The sequence below is a fragment of the Poecilia reticulata genome, chromosome 16 (assembly GCF_904066995.2).
Source record: "Poecilia reticulata chromosome 16, P_reticulata-male-v2, whole genome shotgun sequence".
Classification (NCBI taxonomy): Eukaryota; Metazoa; Chordata; class Actinopteri; order Cyprinodontiformes; family Poeciliidae; genus Poecilia; species Poecilia reticulata.
This window is the reverse complement of record NC_088845.1, coordinates 21,971,329-21,990,505: the sequence shown is the minus strand read 5'-3', so window position 1 is coordinate 21,990,505 and position 19,177 is coordinate 21,971,329. Positions and strand designations below refer to the sequence as shown.

Sequence of the window (19,177 nt, the reverse complement as noted above, 5' to 3'; positions counted from 1 at the left end):
GGACAGGTCATCAGTCCATCACAGGGGATTGTTTCAATCAAATTAAAATGAATATGATCATGTTTATATCATTATTTTTATAATACCTGTACCTTTCTTACATCAGGAACGCCATCATATTCGCACCAAGTAGATTTAGATCAGCTGTGAGCTTGCTACCACCAACTATTGAATGCAAATAGTTTCAGCTTTAATTTGCCTGGAACAAATGCTTGTCATCACATTATGTGTGAAGAAAAATTAACTGCCTAACAGCTTGCAGAGAGATGAACAGCTTGCTAAGTGGCACCATATGCTTTTTGACTGAAAACATTGACTGGTATCATACTCTTCACAGTGTCACAAGACTGTTTCTTGTCTGTCTTTGGGTCATTCTCTTTGAGTAAACAGCAAAACAAGAAAAATGCTGTAAGCTGAGAGAGAGAGAGCATAGATATTCAAAGACAGGGCCAATTGTATTATCCATGCAAAGTGAACATAAAGTTATTGGCACCAATAAGTCAGGTGATGGCCATGCACCTCCATGAAGGTTTCACAGGAAAAGATAAATTATTGCACTGTTGTAACTTCTATAAAGTTATATCAGTCAGGTTCAGGTTTAGCAACAGGACTGAAGTGTATATATTTTTTTAATAAGCAGTCATTTCAGTTACAGAGCTGTCCGCTGCAGCTTGCAGCAGAGGGTGTGCCACAGCTGCTCTTAGTTTACAATGTAACTGTTTTTTATTTCCTTTATCCATCCCAAAATCTTTGCACTGCAGAACTTTTTTCTGCATATGCTCCATTCTCTGTCATATTTATTATGCTCAGCGAGCTTAGTGAAAACATCAGGATATTTAGTTTGCGCCAACAGACAATTTGGGATAAGAACCTGCCTTTGCTCAGTCTACCTCAAGAGGCTGACAGGACACAAGGCTGTGTTATGCAGGATTGTCTTGGGGGGAAAAAAACAATAAAAATAATGAATATTATATTATATATTGTCCTGACTCAAGCATTTTCTAAAAGGATTTCAAATGGTGATTAGCTCTGTATGAGTCCATATGTTCATTTTCAACACTGCAAAAGAACCTTCAAAATAAAAGAAATGTCAGAGATCTATAGTTTCCAAGAACCCCCACTTCCAGGAAAGAAGCTGCCAGTTCTCGTTTAGAAAGCATGCTACGATTTTTCCCATCCCATAAAACGCATCTTGAGGTTTTTCCATGCAATACGTTTTAGTAGTGGAAAGCCACCCACCATAGAAGACAGTTGCCTGACTTTCTGTGATGCAGTTCATGTACAGTGGCATGGAGCAAATAAACTCTGGGTGAGAGATTTGTGGGGGCCCCCCAAGCTGTTATTTCCACTGACTGGCCACCGCTTGTATAGAACAGCCAAATGACCACTGAAGACCTGACACATGAATGACTGGCAATTTATTGCAAACACTTCTTTGGACATGGAAGACATAAGAGACGGGTCAAAGCAAAAGAAAAAAATCTGTTTGAAAGTAGGCTGTAAAGTAAAAATTTTAAAAGGCATGTCTCTCCCACACACATAAAACTCTCTAAAACTCCAGGAAAGGAAGGGAATAACTCAACTCCAAGCCTACAACGACATGGATGCCCACCTAAGCTGACGATGGATGATCCAAATGGAAGAAACAGTGCACAGTTATTTGGTCTCTGATTAGATGAGAACAAAATTAAACTTCTTGGCTTTAAAAATGCTATGTTTTAATGTAACACTGCCCCCTAAGCGTACTGTCTCCACTGTTAGATTCTGGTCAGGATCAATGGGAGGATGAACAGAGCTGCATATATGGTCACACGGGGAGAAAACATAAGGAAGGTTACAAAAGACGTGAGATCACAACAGTATTTCATCTTCCAGCGTGATAATGAGCCTAAACACACGTCCATTTACTCTTGAGTCTGTGGAGTAGTTGTACAAAACACTGAACCGAGAAGGCCTGAATAAATGTATGCCACACATTTCAGATTTAAATTTGAAGGGGGGAGAAACATTAACTTTACATTTCCTTCCTGCTTATGGCCCTAGTGTGACAAAATTTTGAATAATTGGTTGTGATAAGAATAATTTAGTAAAACACAGTAACACTTGAAAAGAAAAATCATACAAAAAAAAGAAGAAAAACATTCTCCCATGTTGTGACTCTAAAGCGTCCTGCTTTATTACAACATCATGTGACCATAATTATGTCATTCTGGGATGTAGAGTGCAAACTTTGCATCCTTCTTCGGGTCTCCTTCCAGTGTTTGGATCCATATGACTTGTTGCATATGGCTTACAGCTGGTGAGGTGACAGACTCCGGTTCAAAATACAATGATGGAGCTGCTCTTCTCAAGTGTTTGCCAAGCTAGCAAGTTAAGTCAAAACATGCTTTTTATAGCATGAACTAATTTAAGCTTCAGGATGTAACTCGTAATAGTAGCATATAAAAAACATGAAAAAAAAATCCTAAAACTACACTGTAAAATATACATTCGAATGAACAAGGACCTTCACAACACTATGCCACACACACTGCTGACCACAAACATTAGTTTGTGTGCACCATGTTGCCTGAGTATCCATGTAAACAGAGGCATCCCCTGTGTGGCCTGACCACACGCTGACGGCTTGAAGCTCCAAAGTAGAGTTCAGCGCCAACAGCTTGCAGGCCTCTGATATTTGAAATCATGTGACCTGTTGTTGTCTAAAGCTAAACTGTCTAAATTGGAGAATGACACAAATTTTTCCAACATCTTCTGTTGCTGCCACAACCCTGCCAGGGTAGAATCAAGGATTTCACAAACAATCATGAAAGAATCTAAGCAACACTTTAAGTTCAGGTTTGATGACAGGATAACATTATAACATGATATAAAACTCAAGTTGATTTTACACAATACCCCTCTTTAAGAAAATTAAGACACAGTTTTATGACATCTAACATTATATCAAATTTTACACTGACATGTACAGGTGTAACAAACATACTTTTTTTTTGGATCAGGTATCTTTTCAAATGTGGTGCATATGCCTCCGTCCTCCTCACTACACACTATTCACAGACAACTTCTGTGAGTAGTCTGTGTTTGTTGGCTTAACCTTTCCATGCATAAATTATGATCCTTTGTGTCAGGACTTTTTTCCAAACATTTTCTTCTATTAAGGCATTAAAAAAAGGGTGTTTTATTATATTTTTTTTAGGTGATCAATTGTAATTTTCTCCAAATAAAAAGTCGGTTGGCATGCTTTTTTGTCTGTCAGCCACATTGGATTTAACAAAAATAAATTCTTGCATTTGCGGCTGATGGCCAGCAGTTGATAGTGTATTTTATGATGCATTAGTGTCCACTTCAGTGGTCTGTGTGCATTTATAACATAAAAATCCACAAGAAGCATAAGAAAATGGCTTTTAGATGGCTGTCCACTGTTGTGACCACTATGCATGAAAGAGTTAAGAAAAAACGCTTGTCTGTTGTCAGCAATTGCCTTGTTTAAAGAAATATAGTTGCCCAAAGATAAATGTAACAAAGAAGTAGAAGATCAAGTGAAATTGTAATTTCACTCTGCCATTAACACAAGCAGTGAGGAAAACGAGACGATGTAGAGAGGAATGCTGGATTCTCCAACTACATAGTTTCAATGGTTTTAATGTATGTGATACATAACTCCCATTTACATGTGACCCTCTCTTGATATATGATCTTCTGTTTTGGTACAAATGGTCTCTTGATCTTCTCTTCTGCTGGATTTCATAGAGAACACCGACTTAGGTGGGTTACAGAAGCTGAAATCTCAACAGACTAAACAAACAAAGCCGTCTTGTGATGTTTGACATTCTTCAACTTCCACGGTCAAAACTGTTGAAGGAGCACTGAATCAAGATTTTTGGCAAAGCTAGCAAGCATTCAGTCAGAACTGTGCGAAGAAAGCTTACCACTTTTTGCCTTAACTGAGAGAAAAAGCCTACTGTGAATGAGCAGCAAGTCTATGCCAATTTTTTTTTATGCATATGGAGGTAAAACATTTTCCAGAAGTCCTATGCAGATGTTATATATAGCGTCAAGACTGATGCAGTACATGGCATATAGATGTTTGACTCTGCCAAACTAAAGTCAAGTAAATGTCTTCAGTCTGGCACGAAAAGACAAGAAACTTAATCCAGTAAAAAGAGAAATATAAAAACTCTGACCTCTTGCATTTGCCTTTGGAAACACATTCAGGGTACAAAGAGTTTATAGCATTTCACATTTTGCAACAGCCTAAAATCTAAATGTATTTTATTTTCAACATATCTGATTTCTAAACTGGAGCTAGAACTATTCCACAAATCACGTCTCAGCCTTTTTTACATGTTCAAACGTCCTGTATCGATGTGCGGGCCTGGTTGACGTGCTTCAAGTTTAACATTGCATAAGAAGTACTTATTAACGTCTGGGTAATAAATACAGATTGTGAAAGCTGCTGCTGTACATAAACTTAAAAAATAGGTGCTGAAACAGAACCTTGAAATGCCTTTAACCAGATGTGCCGACAGTGATGTTATATTCCCAGCCTCATAGTCATCCTTGACATAAGTTTCCACTGTGAAGCTATTTAAAGAAACAGAAGCAATTCTGCAGGGAAAAAGAGGTTTTCCCATTGTGACCTACCAGATGGGGGAGGTCAAAGGTTTCAAAATAAGGAAACCAGCAGGATGCATGCAAATCACAGTAATTCAATAATGGGAATCTTCAGCAAAGAACAAACCCACATTGCTGTTACGTTATAGATTTATTCTGTAATGCTTTTCCTCACATGTAAATTTCAGATTTAAAAAAATCACACAAAGATGAAGTGAGCAAAAGGAAAAATAAAGTATGATGATTTGTGTAGAAAACTAGACATCACACTCTAGGGAAGTACTAAGTTAAAGCTGTACTAATTACTGAATAATCCAGTGTAGCACCAACCAGACATGACTAATTGACAATAACCACAGCTGGATGTTAGAAACATTTTGTGTTGATTGTCACGTCTTTGAAGGAATTTTACAACAAAATGTGACTTTCGACCTCACCCAAATCTGTGCAACCCCTTCACCATTCCTTCCTTTCTGTCGTCATGGCAGCAGCGGGACCTCTCTGGTATATAAGGTCCTCCTCTCCTGAGTCGTGAGCCACAGCGACAAACAGAGTTCATCCTTCTGCATCGCTACAAAGTTTTGGGGAGATTAAACCCCTGAACAAAGGGACTTAATAGACTTTTTCTTCACTCATATTTTTAACTTTGTTCTGCATGGCAAGAAGATGACAAATCTTTCAGTTGTTTTAGTTTTTTTCATGACTGCACAGGTAAGAGATAAATTTACTTCTTCTGTTAACTCTGTAAGTCTGACTAAAGTTTACGTTTGGTCAACATCTTATTTTCTGGTTGTACGTTATTTACAAGAGAAAAAGATATGAAATATGGGAAATGCTCAGTCTCCCCTTGGTTGTCTTGAATGTCTCTGGGATCTTAAAACAAATCCATTCTGACCTCCACTCAGACATTCGCAGTGATCGGGGCTCAGACGTGTCCTCGGCGATGCCTGTGTCCTGCGGAGCTTCCCGTGTGTCTCTCCGGGGTGCCGCTGGTCCTGGATGACTGTGCCTGCTGTCTGGTTTGTGCAGGTCAGAAAGGCCAAGCATGCTCCGAGATGAAACCCTGTGACACAATTAAAGGGCTGCAGTGTGATTACTCAGTGGATGTTCACAAGAGAACTGGCATCTGTGCGGGTGAGTCAGCTGCACATGATCGTCGATAGCCATGACAATTATGGTGATTGCTGCTGGTTTATAAAATTCCTTTCGTCTCTTTCCTCCAGTCAGTGTGGGTAACGTGTGCGTTTTGGAGGGTTTAGTCTATCAGCATGGCCAGATCTTCTTCCCGAGCTGTAAATACCAGTGTGTGTGCCAGAATGGTCAGTTAGCCTGCATTCCTCGCTGCAACCTGGATGTTATGCTTCCTGGGCCCGACTGTCCAATCCCACGCAAGGTCCAGGTTCCTGGAGAATGCTGTGAGAAGTGGGTGTGTGAGCCCCAGACTGAAGCAAGCGCACTGGGCGGCTTTGCCATGGCCGGTGAGTGAGTGGACGGCGTTCATGTTTCTAGTGTTCTAAGACGAATGTAGAAGCAAAAAAATGAGTGGAAAAAGTAGAAAACAGTGGAGAGTGAGAAATAAGAAGAATAAATGAATCATGTTTCAACTTGGTGGAAGAGGTGGGCAAGTATTTGAGAAAATCAAGTCTGTCTTCTCCCAGGATATATTTTCCTCGACAGTAGGACGTTGTAACACAATTTAACCCTTTGTTGTCTTTTTTTGCTCATTTAGCCTTTCGTCAAGAAGAAACTGTAGGTTTTGGAAGCTGGGACCCCAGGCTAACCTGCATTGAGCAGACCACAGAGTGGGGGGCCTGCTCTGAAACATGTGGCCTGGGGGTCTCCACCAGGGTCACAAACAAGAACAATCGCTGTGAGATGGTGAAGCAGAGTCGGCTGTGTGTGATTAGACCCTGTGAAGACCTGCAGGGACAATTGACTCAGGTTGCACTAATGGTAAGATTCATTCAATAATTAATAAATTTACCAGATAATCCCTTAAGCTCCAGAGAAATATACATTAGACAGTAGAAAAACAGAAGGTTCCTGAAGGAGCTTTCTGATTAATCACACCCAATACCCAATACTTATATATTTTAGCTAAATCGAGCACTATAACTCACGTTGGCATAATAGATAACATTTTCTATTAATAGCAAAAAGTAGCTTTTCTGTAGTTAGAATATAATATCAGTATTTCTTCCTCCCCCAGCAGAGAGACAGGAGATGCCAGAGGGTGGTGAGGAGCAACAAAGCTGTTCACCTGGAGCATGAGAACTGCACCAGTGTCCTGGCCTACAAGCCTCACTACTGCGGCACCTGCACTGATGGGCGCTGCTGCACCCCCCACAGAACCAAGACCACTGTGGTGGAGTTCCAGTGTCCCGACAACAGAATCAGACGCAAGCCAGTTATGGCAATTCTAACCTGTGTCTGCCACACCCATTGCCCTCGAGACAACGCTGCATGGGAGCCATCGCTGCTGACAGGAAGATGAGTCCAGGTTGCAGCTAACAACAAAATATGGGCTGTGTTGAGTCCTGAGTATTAACATCCAACACAATATTTGATGCTGCCGATATTATATATATATATAAAGAAAAGAAATTAGACAAAAAAGACAGACCCAAACTATGTCAAAAGCAAACTTAGGGCTGCCAGACCAGCAGACATCTGGATGGACGTCAAAACTTAAGATTGATATTTAAGTTCATGAAGAGCTTTCATTTAAATCCTCAGCTGAGATTTATAATTGGCTTGAAAATGAACTCAAAAAATGTAAAAATTATTTGAAATTTTAAGAATATGAAAGTTTATACAGCACTTTTACAAGCTGTATAAACTTAACTCATGATTAATCAACTTCATTAACTTCTGCTGAGGTTTTTTGTATCGTTTGTTTCTTTTTATGTAGTGTAAATAATGTAAAATTTGAGTTGCAAACAAAACAAACTCCACAAAAAAATTGATATTTTTTTTTGCATACACCCAAATAAAGATAACTAACTGAGCAGCAGATGAACCATGATATTTTAGGTAAAAACCCTACACCTAATAACTAAAAAAAAAATGTAAATACATATTACTAATGTTGTGGCAACTGGTGAGTCAGACTTACCCAGGCACCACAAATAAATTAACACTGTTTGGTCTGTTGAAACAGTGTTAAAATAGGGCATCTCAGGTCATTTTGAAGGAATATTCTGACCTGGAACACAAAGCGAATCACCCATGTCTGTATCTCTGCGGGAGAGAGATTTCATTTTAAATGTAGCTGAGTTATATCCTGTGGACAAAAATAATAAGTATGAATTATTACTGAGTTCTGTTCTATAGAAGCACTTATGCTAATACTCGCAAAAGTGCTGCATTGCTTTCCTAACAGATTGTGTTTGATAGCTGTTTGTAAGTTGTATGTTTATTTTTAAAATATCACTTAAAAAGATAAAGTGTAAAAAACAACAACTTTCTATTCCTAAAATTTAAAAAAATTGTTTATCCTGAAGGAAGAAACTACAGATTTAATGCACTGTAAAATAAGCAGCAAAATCTTGAATCTTTATTGAATCTTTATTTATATGCTATTATTCACTCTGATAAACTAGAAAGACCTTCGGATGCGAGATTTGTGAAAGAGGTACAATTATTTTCACTAAAAACTCTTTATCTACAGGTCGCATAATTGGAATAACTCAGATGTGTACTTTGACATGAACCCCACTAGGGGCTCACCACATAAATGAGAGGTCACTGTTGTGTCTGAGTGTCATTTTTGACGTCTCTCTGAAATACTACCCTTGTTGTATAATAAATGTTTTTAAGAAATGTTCACTTCTTAGAAGCATAGAAGGAACAGCTTTTGTCAATGTTATTTTTTTTGTTTTTCATTTGATCTAGTTTATTTTTCTTCATAGAAAGCTTGTTTGACTGAGAGTGTATCAAATGCACAATGTTAATAATATATGTTCAATGTGATGCTTGGTTTTATCTTTTACTACTGTTGTTTGCTTACTCTTGTTTTTCCTAATGTTTCAAAAATAAACATCCTATTTTAAAGATATATCTAATTTTAAGTAAATTGATTATATTTAGTGTCAAAGTTTATCTACACTCATATAGGCAAATAAAAAGATTTGAGGGTAAATGAGAAGAAAACTATCCATGCACCCACATATGCATATTCAAAATTCATTACATTTGCACAAAAACAAAAGCAAAACTTACTAAGTAGCAATCAATTTAATGGCAGTAAATTTTTTTCTCCATTAACTTTCTGTAAATTAGTTTCCATCAGCCTGAAAGATCAAACTTAGTTTTGACATAAATCCTATTGCAAACCTGTGAATAAATGTATTTTTAACATTTTTAATCCCATTTTGTCCAGAAGGTTAAAATGACAATGTTATATCTGCCTGTTGATCTCACTATGAAGAAAAGAATTAATGTATAAATTCCACCCAGGCCCACCTTGATTTTTCAGGACCTGCGTATGGAGGCTATCCGGCCCCCCAGAGGTGGGAAATCATACATTTAAAGAACCTTAATGTGTGACAGTTTTAAATGCAAAATATTTTCACTTATTTATGAAATCCAATGAAATATTTCCCAAATGCTTTGAAGATGGATCTCTTCTTTTAAAGGTTTTACCATAATTTCCATCTCATAGGAAACTCTGAGCCCCTCCAAACTCTGAGGTTGTTACCCCCTGACATCTTTCCTTGACCCCAAACGGTAAAGTCACAATGTAAGAAAACTGAAACTTCCCTTCAAGACAGCTAGTTTTCTTTAGTGGGAAGTCGAACGTTAATCTGAATCTGAATCTGGCACTGTGGCGAATATATCAACGAACAGCTCAGTCTCTGCCAGGAAGATCTCTGTGATATGTTTTGTTTTCACTATTTACATACTTCTGAAGCACTTAAAAAAATCAAGGCTGACCAAAACATTGTAAAACATTTTAATTACAATAAAAATGTAATTAAAAGAAAAATGTAGGTCCAAAAAGAAATTAAGATGCATAAAATCATATTTGCGCCCTAACCCTAGCCCAGTGCAAATAAAGTCCCAGCAACATCTTATAATACATGTAAATGTTATTAATGATTTAAAAACATTTTGATCTTGTTAAACAATGCACAAACTGTAAAGACGGATTTTTTTAAACCAGCCATGTGTACAAAGTACTTATTCCATACCAGTTTCATAAAAGCCCATAAAACACCATTTTATTTTAACTATGTGTATATATTACATCTTCTACACAGAAATCCAAAGATAAACAGAAATACAATAAATGAAAAAAAAATTGAATGCAAACCTTAAATATGTATATTGTATTTTTGATTTATGAATCAGTTTATTGATTTGATGACAAACTGCGTCATCGGGTCTCCATAAATTCCTGTCTAAATTTGGTTTATCTTGACATACTGATGTAGAACAGTAGACAAAATACCACAAACACACCAAGCCCCAAGTAGAACTTTTGTGAATCTCTCTGCACGTAGTTAAAAGGCTCATATTGCCTGGGAACAAAGCACAGTAAGATTTGCTCATTGAATTGACCGCCTGTAAGTTTGTGCATCAGGATGTCATTATCTGGATCAAGGAAAAGTACAAGCCCGTAGTCATAATCTATAAGCACCAATATTCTCTTAGTGTTCCTCCTAACCCTAAACCTTGCAAAGCAGCACCCATCCCAGCTTGGTGGGAATGGCATTGTCTTTAAAACTGACTCTCTAACTGCTGCTAAATCACATTCATCTTGCCTATTGACTTGAATGTCATAAAAAGCTTTTCCTCTCATGATACCTTGGTTATGAAACATGCAGTTACATCCAGTAAAATGATGTGGTGCTGTAGCTTGAGCCTTCACATTCTCTTGTCGTACCCCTTTGCCCTTCTTTTTACCCTGCACACTTTTATTCTTTTGCTGTTCAGTTTTCTGTACACTCTCTTTCCTCCTCCAGATGTGAGATCTTTGGTCCATATATGCCTCATTCAAACTGACTGTGTAATGATCGCTATGTTCTGTGCACAAGGCACAAAGACGAATCTGATCATTCAAGCAGAAGAACTCCACAATCCGGTTGTGTTCCCTGCATATTTTCTCCTCCAGGTCGGTAACAGGATTTGAGAGTTTGTGTCTTCGTAGGGCAGCCACTCTCAGGTGAGGCTCTAAATGTGTTTCACAAAAAGAGGCTAAGCACACCAAGCAGGTTCTTGAGGCTCTGAGCTTGTTCGCCGGGCAAACGTCACATGACACCTCCCAGGGTTTTAACAAGGAAGTAGCGTCGGCTGTTGGATGATGTTTCTTGAAGTTGTCCACAACCTCCCTGAATGTGGTGTTGACAGACAGTTTGAGGTCTTTGTCGAACTTGTTGTTGCACAGAGGACACTGGCATTCCCGCTTGCCAGCCCAGTGTCTGGTCAGACAGGCCTTGCAGAAGGTGTGTCCACATGGCGTAGATACAGGATCAGTGAAAATGTCCAGACAGATGGAGCACTGGAACTGGTCCTCAGACAGGAAGTCACTGGATGTGGCCATATCTAAAAGAGATTTTTGCAGCTCAGACCACTGAGTAAACATAGAGAACATTTGAAATTTTTCCACATAAAGAATTTCACAAAAATGTCATGTTACAACTCCAACTTCCAAATGTTTTATTTATGTTTTATGTGTGACATACACTTTCAGCACCCTTTGATATTTTGAGATAAATTTCAGAGCACAGCCTAATTTTATTAAAAATCCTGCCATTTTGTGAAGACAAATACTAATTGGCTTTTTTAGCGATTAAAACAAATTTAAAAGGCACATTGAACTTGCAGTATGCCCTTCTAATATAGTAGGCTTCTTTTAGGGTTCACATTGGGTTACCTAATTTAAGACTAATATGTCCTACCACGGTACTCAGACAGAGATAGATCTGTTAAATGAAGGCGTTAACAAATATAGTGTTATAACAGGATTTTTTCAGTGACAAGTATTTAAATGAATCATAAATAAATTTTACTGAGTAAAAGAAAAGTTATACTCAACCTTCTCGTGGTGTAAAGTGGTGATCTTCTGTAGCTGAGTCCAAACTGACCGCTGTTTATAAATGGTAAGAATGTCAACCATGTTAAGTTTCATTGCTCTGTAAATAATGTATAGTTGCTCCTCCCATGCTGCCATGTTTTACTCGTGTTATGTAAGAATAAATCAGTAAGAGCTGTGATATGAGTAAAATAAAACTGGATTTAGAATAAATTCAAAGCTAAACTATTGATTGTTAGAGATGTTTTGTTATTGATATTTTGTTAAATTTAATCATTTGGGATGCTGGCCCTGTAGGCTGTTGTTGTATCAATAAAACAAACTTTACTGCTAAAACCAGTTATTTCACCAATCCATTTCACCAATATTGATATTACTGTACTTTGATCTAACTTTATAATTGCAAGTAGTTTCACTCAACACAAAACAAAGCTGGGAAAGAGAAACTTAGTCTGTTATCCCAAAATCAAACATGCCTACCCTGCTTTGACGTCCAAAAATAACATAAACAGCAATCTTAACATACCTACGTTATTTGTCAGGGTGACTATAGTTTTTTTACCTTTAGACGTAATAAAAATTCTTTCACAGAGGAACAAACTCCCTTCAGCTCATTGGCCAGATAACAGGACACAACTTCGGTGTCTTTACTTCGTGTTTCTCCACTAGGATTCAATTTCTTTAGAAAGGAAAATTATAAAGTTTGGTTTCGAAGAATTATGTAAAACAGAACAATTTGAAGAAAGTGCTGCACACAGTCTATATTTATTTATTTATTTATTTATTTATTTATTTATTTAATCATGTTAAATAAATCAACAAATATAAATCAAAATAAAGCAAAACAATGACAATTATAAAATACATGATGTAATATTACCAGAGAAAAGTAACTGTAAGTTAGAAAATAATTGGTGGATGGTTTCACATGTGGAAAAATATAATTTTTCCTGTCCTAGATTCTCCTTTTTTTTTTTTTTTTTTTTTTTTTTTATACTGTTAGGTCATAAAAAGTCTGACAAAATTTCGATCCTTTGCAGGGTTTTTATTTTTAGAAAACTATAGGATATGTTTGTTCACCGTGCGTGACCCTTGAGTATTCAGTAAAAATGCTATAGATCATGACAATCATGGAACTGCTATTATGAAACCAAATCTATGAGAGAATAGACAGAAAATCCCAGCTGAACTAATACAACCTTAGTTATGTTTTGATCAAGCCTTAAAGCTGCAGTATGTAACTTTTATAAAAAATGACTTTTTTACATATTTGTAGAAACCGTCACTATGTCGTCACAGTATGATATGAAAAAATCCAGCTCCTCTACCTTTTCCCAGTGCTTCCAGTTCTATCTTGAAACAACCAATCAGAGCAAGAAGAAAGGTTTTATTGCTGTCAGTCGGCTCTCTCTGCTTATCCCTCTGATCTTTACCCCCTTGCTTTCTGCTACGCTGCAGCTAGAAAAGCCTGTCATAAATGCAGGCAGAGAAATGGTTTTCCTGTGACGTAAGTTGTTTCTCCACCATTAGCACATTTGGCAGTGAGTACATGAGGTTGATTGACAATGTTAAGACCCTCCTCCTGGTTCTGACTGACAGTTTTTGTCGAGAGCTGTGGATTTCTTCAGATTACAATAGTAGGTCCAAGAAGAGGCGGAGGAGATTGATTTTTTTTCACAGATTATCTGTCTCATAACATACTGGTCATCATGGTAACAGTTTCAACAAATATGTAAGAAACATATATTTTTATGAACTTACATACTGCACCTTTGACTAGGATGGTCAGTATTCCCTCTTTGTTTTTTATGGTGCAGTAGTTTTGATTGTTTCATACTGGACTTCTTCAACACAAAGTCATTACTCCAGTCATTAATTTGTTAATTAATTATTCACAGCAGAGATTCAATAAGATGTTGGAAATAGTCCTTGGTCCATGTTGTCATGACAGTAAATTTGTCAGATGCAGATCCATGATGCAAATCTTCGTTTTTCCCACATCCCAAAGCCTCTCTGTTGGAATGAGAGCTGGTGACTGGCTACTGGAGCACAGTGAGTTCACTGCCATCTTAAATAACTTGATTCATGAGATGATGAGCTTTGGGATCATCTTCCATCTATCAGAAGATGGGTACACTGTGGCCATAAAGGCATCAGCAAAAACATCTGGATTGTGTTGTTTGTGTCACATTTTGACCCCATTATCTAAATGTTTTCTCCTGTAGTTAATGTTGAAATGTTGAAGATCAGAATATAACATCAGACCCAGTCAAAACATGTCGGATGTGGGAATGTGGGCTTATAAAAAAAGGTTGTCGTTCCCCAAAATGTAATCTGACAAAACAAGTCAAAAAGGAAGACATATTCGAATTTATTGACTGTATCTGTGTATGTTGGAAAGTTGGATTATTATTACTTTCCATTGATTATGCAATCAATATCAAACATCAGCTCTCAGAAGTACAAAAAATTAGAAATTTAAAAGCAGTCAAAAATTCAACCAAAACAAAAGATATTAAAAAGGTAACCACGTTAAGAATGTAAATCTAACATATGGTTTGTTTCTTATTGGTGGCTTAAGTAAATAACCTGATGACAGAGAACATCTGTTTTAATCTGGCCCTATTAGAAGGGAATGTAAAATCCAAATAGATACCAGTGTTATAATAAAAAAACAAAGACACCAGTCTGAAATCTCTAAATGACTTGAAATGTTCTCAACTCTTCTTCTTAAACTTTGCAATGATGTTACAAAGTCAGATCGGCTGCGGATGAAGAACGGGAAGACGCTTTCCTGGATTTCATAGCCGGTAAATTGATGAAGCAAGATTTTATTGTCTGGATCAAATAAGAGCACCAGTCCATTGCTGTAATCTATCAACAACATCAGTCTTTGAGTGTTCCTCTGAATTTTAAATTTCAATATGCAATGACAATCCCAGTTCGGTAAAAACTGCATCCTTACAAAATCTGACTCTCTAATTGCTACTAGATCCCACCCAGCCATCCCACTGACTTCAAACCCATGCATCTCTTTTACCATGGAGAAATCTTTATTTTGAGAGTTAAATGGATTAAAGTGGCTCGGGATATTTCTGCGGTATGGTAAACAATGACCATCTGTCGTTCGATTAGCCTTCACATTCTCTGCTCGCCCACTTTTGCCTTTCTTTTTACTTTGTGCCTTTCCATTCCTTCTGTTTTTTGTTTGTCCAATATTCTCTTTCCTCCTCCAGATGTGAGATCTTTGGTCTATATATGCCTCATTCAAACTGACTGTGTCATGATCGTTATGTTCTGTGCACAAGGCACAGAGACGCATCTGATCATTCAAGCAGAAGAACTCCACAATCCGGTTGTGTTCCCTGCATATTTTCTCCTCCAGGTCGGTAACAGGATTTGAGAGTTTGTGTCTTCGTAGGGCAGCCACTCTCAGGTGAGGCTCTAAATGTGTTTCACAAAAAGAGGCTAAGCACACCAAGCAGGTTCTTGAGGCTCTGAGCTTGTTCGCCGGGCAAACGTCACATGACACCTCCCAGGGTTTTAACAAGGAAGTAGCGTCGGCTGTTGGATGATGTTTCTTGAAGTTGTCCACAACCTCCCTGAATGTGGTGTTGACAGACAGTTTGAGGTCTTTGTCGAACTTGTTGTTGCACAGAGGACACTGGCATTCCCGCTTGCCAGCCCAGTGTCTGGTCAGACAGGCCTTGCAGAAGGTGTGTCCACACGGCGTAGATACAGGATCAGTGAAAATGTCCAGACAGATGGAGCACTGGAACTGGTCCTCAGACAGGAAGTCACTGGATGTGGCCATATCTAAAGGACAGATTTTTTACAGTTTAGACCACCAAGGGAACATTGATGATCACTTAAACTACAACTTGTCATAAAAGATACCTTTGACCTTTTCAAATTGTGTTATGTTATGGCCACAAACGATAACGCATTTTTTATGGGATTTTAGTACTATTATTTTGTTATTGTTATATTATTTTGTAGTAGATCGACACAATGTAGCAGATGTTTTAGAAGTGAGAGGAAAATGGTACATGGTTTTGAAATTGCTTTACTAATAAAAATCAGAAAAGTTCAGCCAGCTCTACCTTGAAACCCCTAATTAAAACCATTTGTGTCTAAAAGTCCCTTTTTTGTGTAATATATATCCAACTGTTCTTTTTTTTAATTTTATCATTGCATAGTTACATTTGTTCTGTCGCTTCAAAGGTCTGTTAGAAACACTACTGAAAAAAATGCTTTTGAAGACATTTAAAACAGGTTTTAGACTGATGGAGCTGCAGAGTTCCTCAACTTAAGTGAAAAAATCTCTTAGCAGGACAAGCGCAATCCACCAGTCTTTATAGAAAAGTGGCAAAAGGAAGTGCAGTTAGCAATTTGCCACAAGCCATGTGGGGGGCGGAGTAAAAATACAGAAGAAGGTGCTCTTATTAGTAGGAGACAAACACTGAAAGGTTAGGCTGCATGTGTGAAAAACTCCCCACCCTCATCAAAAATCAAGGTGGTGGCATCATCACAACGTGGGACAATAAAAACCATCACTTCCATTTAACTTCAGAATTGTGCACATCTTTTTGTTTGGTCATTCGTGTAATTCCAAAATAAAGTGCATTGAAGTTTCTGACTGCATGAAAAATGGGATAAAGCTCATGTGGTATGAATATTTTTGCAAGGCCTTGCATGCCTTGCGATACATATGCAATAAGAAGCATCTGTTTTATTGAGGTCCATTTTACACAGCTTAAATGAAAAAAAAGTCTTTAAAATTACATCTATAAATATTTATGAGATGGTCAGATAACATTTCTTTTTAAACTAAAAAAAATGTATATTAAAAAAGAACTGCACAGAGAACATGATTTGATCATTCAATTCTTCTAATAGTAATAGTTCAAACATATCTGTAATAGACATGCTAATGGTGACCTCTTGCTGCCACCTACTGGCGAGAAGAGGTATTTGGTGTTGACGGAAACCCAAAAGTAGGACGGATTAACTGCAGAACTTGGAGGAATGCAGTTCACGGAAGTAGCAATGTGCTTTAGATTATCTTCGGATAAGTACAATAACAAATAGTAGATCAACACCACTCTACTTCATGATTCTGTGCAGCACCAGTTCTCAATAAAAGTGACCCAATTTCTCCAGAGTTCTGCTTCACTAACATGCAAATACACTGAAAAATCTTTTCCAAACTAAAGTGGATGTTTGCAACAACACATCTCGATAGATTTCACTTTAATTTGCTCGACATGCCCTCAAACTGTGTTAAAAACAAAGGTGCGCCATGCAGGAAACACATTACGTAAACAAACCCAAAGTGACACACTTTTTAGTTTGCAATGGAAGTATCACCTTGTGGATTTAACTTGCTTATTGCATGCAACTAAATGCTGTTTTTGACATACCTCTGGCTAAATCATAAACAAAGAATGCAAAAAAAAAAAAAAAAAGACAAACTTAACCTTCTCATGAGGTGAAGCTGAGATCCTCTGTCTCTGAATACGAACTGACTGGTGTTTAGCAGTGGCACGAATGTTGGCCACTTTTAGTTTCCCTTTTCTGTAAATGATGCAAATGTGCTCCTCCCATGTTGACACACTTTACTCATCCTCTGTAAGAATGGACTAGTAACAGCTGTATAACAAGCAACAGCATGAAATAAAACAGGATATGAACAAACTTGTAGCAGATAAAGTGGTGATCATTAAAGTTGAATCAGTTTTAAAGAAAATGGTATATTTCTATTAATTTTACTTGAGATGCTCTATGTTGTTGTTGTTTTCTATTGATAAAACTAAAACAAATGTATCTCGTCAAAACTGAAAGAATCAGAAACCAACAGATAAGTGAAGACGGATGAAAAAAGAGTCGCTGTGGGAAGGACAAAGAGAGAAAGAGGAAATAATGTGGATAGAGGAAGTTGAAACAAAATGTTTAATATTTTTTTATCAAATCTCTAAAGGAAATTGAAAACAAGAGAGGAAACTTTAAGCCGTCCTTCTCACACATACGTTTCATTTCTATTGAGACGTGTTCCTCACTTTTAATCGTCCCAGTAAACCAGTTTTCCCAACCAGAAATCCTGCCTCCATGTGTTTTTGTACGACCACGCCTCATCTCTGCACCTGCTTCCTGCTGCTACAAAAACAAACACTGAGCTCCAAATGCTGCGCTCGCTAAAGATTAAAGCAACTTTCATTGCCAATTTTTAATTACACTCACCTTTTATACGACTCCACTTTATTTCTTTGTTGTTGTTTTTTAGGTAATTACCACAGCAAAGAATTTGCAATTATCTGATTGCTCATTTCCACTTGAAAGTAAAACAAAATCAACTACAGCTCTTGCAAACCTCATTAAACCAAAAAGGTTTGTAATATTATTTTCTATCTTAATTAATTCATACTTTGGCACAGTTCAGATTTAATGAACCAATCTAGGTCTCAGAAAGGGGATGTAAAATTGCTTAAATCTAAAAAAAAAAATAAAATGAATGTGGTATCCCTTCTTTCCATGTACTTCCATTTATTATTTTTCTTATTGTAAGCATATTTGAAGTTGTATACAAATCATATGATGCAAATGTCATCTTTCCGTAAGGGCTTCAAGAAGAAAGCTACAGTTAAAAGAAAATTAGTTGACATCTTAATTAAAATTTGTCACAAGAAATGTAAGGGGCACAGGAAACCTGTGCAAAAAGGTGCTCTGTTCAGATTGGGCAAAAATTTTGACCTTTATTCAATCTACGTTCCAAACAATAGGTGGGGCAGAAAAACAGTAGTACTCTCTCTTCAACACAACATTCTCAAGGAGAAGCATGGTGTCAGCAGCATCATGCTGTGGATCCGTGTTACTTTAGGTTGAACGGGGAAGGCAGCCAGAGTGAGAAGATGGATTTCGCAAAAACACAGAACAACTCTGACGGAGCTTGAGATTAGGAGATATTATTAAGGACTGTTGAATACTAATGCCTTAGATTGTTTATTAACAACATTTGAAAACTACACATAATTTTTTGCTTCATCTCCTTCATTATTCTTCGCGTGTAAATTAAGTTTGTGGTTGCAACGTGTGTCACTGCACATACAGTATATTAATCGCCAAAGGCTATAATTGTAGATTCGCCAGTAGATGTCGCTGTCACATCGTTTTAACATTTGTGTGACAACGCAAACTTTTCATCGACTACTTTAAAAAAGACTTTCCAAAGATAGATGCAAGCTTCTAGTTGCCACTTTGAGTTTGAAAATTAAGTAAAATTTAATATTTCGTCACCAAAGTATTCATAAGGAAGTGACTGCAGCAATTATAGAGGAAGCACCTCCGTTTTTCTCTCTGTAAAACTGACCAGACTCTCGCTGTATTTGTTTGCATCCTGGTTCTCTCTGGGCCTTTTTGCTCTAAGCCTTTTTGTAAATAATAAGACCTTAAACCAACAAGATTCACATGCTTTCTGCAGCCTCAAGGACCACAAATATTATATCACTTATTGATAGGGGAATCGAT

The 19,177-nt window shown here is 37.4% G+C and overlaps 3 protein-coding genes across 3 annotated transcripts; 1 reads left to right on the top strand and 2 right to left on the bottom strand.

Annotated features, from left to right (window-relative positions):
* The first annotated feature begins 5,155 nt into the window (after positions 1–5,155).
* ccn3 (cellular communication network factor 3) lies at positions 5,156–8,674 on the top strand. Its single transcript, XM_008432221.1, has 5 exons — positions 5,156–5,328; positions 5,523–5,751; positions 5,841–6,095; positions 6,347–6,570; positions 6,827–8,674. Exons 1-5 carry the CDS (start codon positions 5,284–5,286, stop codon positions 7,109–7,111), a joined length of 1,038 nt encoding a protein of 345 aa, XP_008430443.1. The 5' UTR covers positions 5,156–5,283; the 3' UTR covers positions 7,112–8,674.
* Positions 8,675–9,494: 820 nt separating this feature from the next.
* Positions 9,495–12,393, bottom strand: LOC103478702 (uncharacterized). Its single transcript, XM_017309397.2, has one exon. It carries the CDS (start codon positions 11,210–11,212, stop codon positions 10,031–10,033), a length of 1,182 nt encoding a protein of 393 aa, XP_017164886.2. The 5' UTR covers positions 11,213–12,393; the 3' UTR covers positions 9,495–10,030.
* Positions 12,394–14,008: 1,615 nt separating this feature from the next.
* LOC103478397 (uncharacterized) lies at positions 14,009–18,316 on the bottom strand. The gene is made up of 2 exons (XM_008432222.3): positions 17,134–18,316; positions 14,009–15,469 (listed from the first exon to the last, which is right to left on the bottom strand). The coding sequence occupies exon 2, from the start codon at positions 15,465–15,467 to the stop codon at positions 14,265–14,267; it is 1,203 nt and encodes a 400-aa protein (XP_008430444.1). The 5' UTR covers positions 15,468–15,469; positions 17,134–18,316; the 3' UTR covers positions 14,009–14,264.
* Positions 18,317–19,177: the final 861 nt, after the last annotated feature.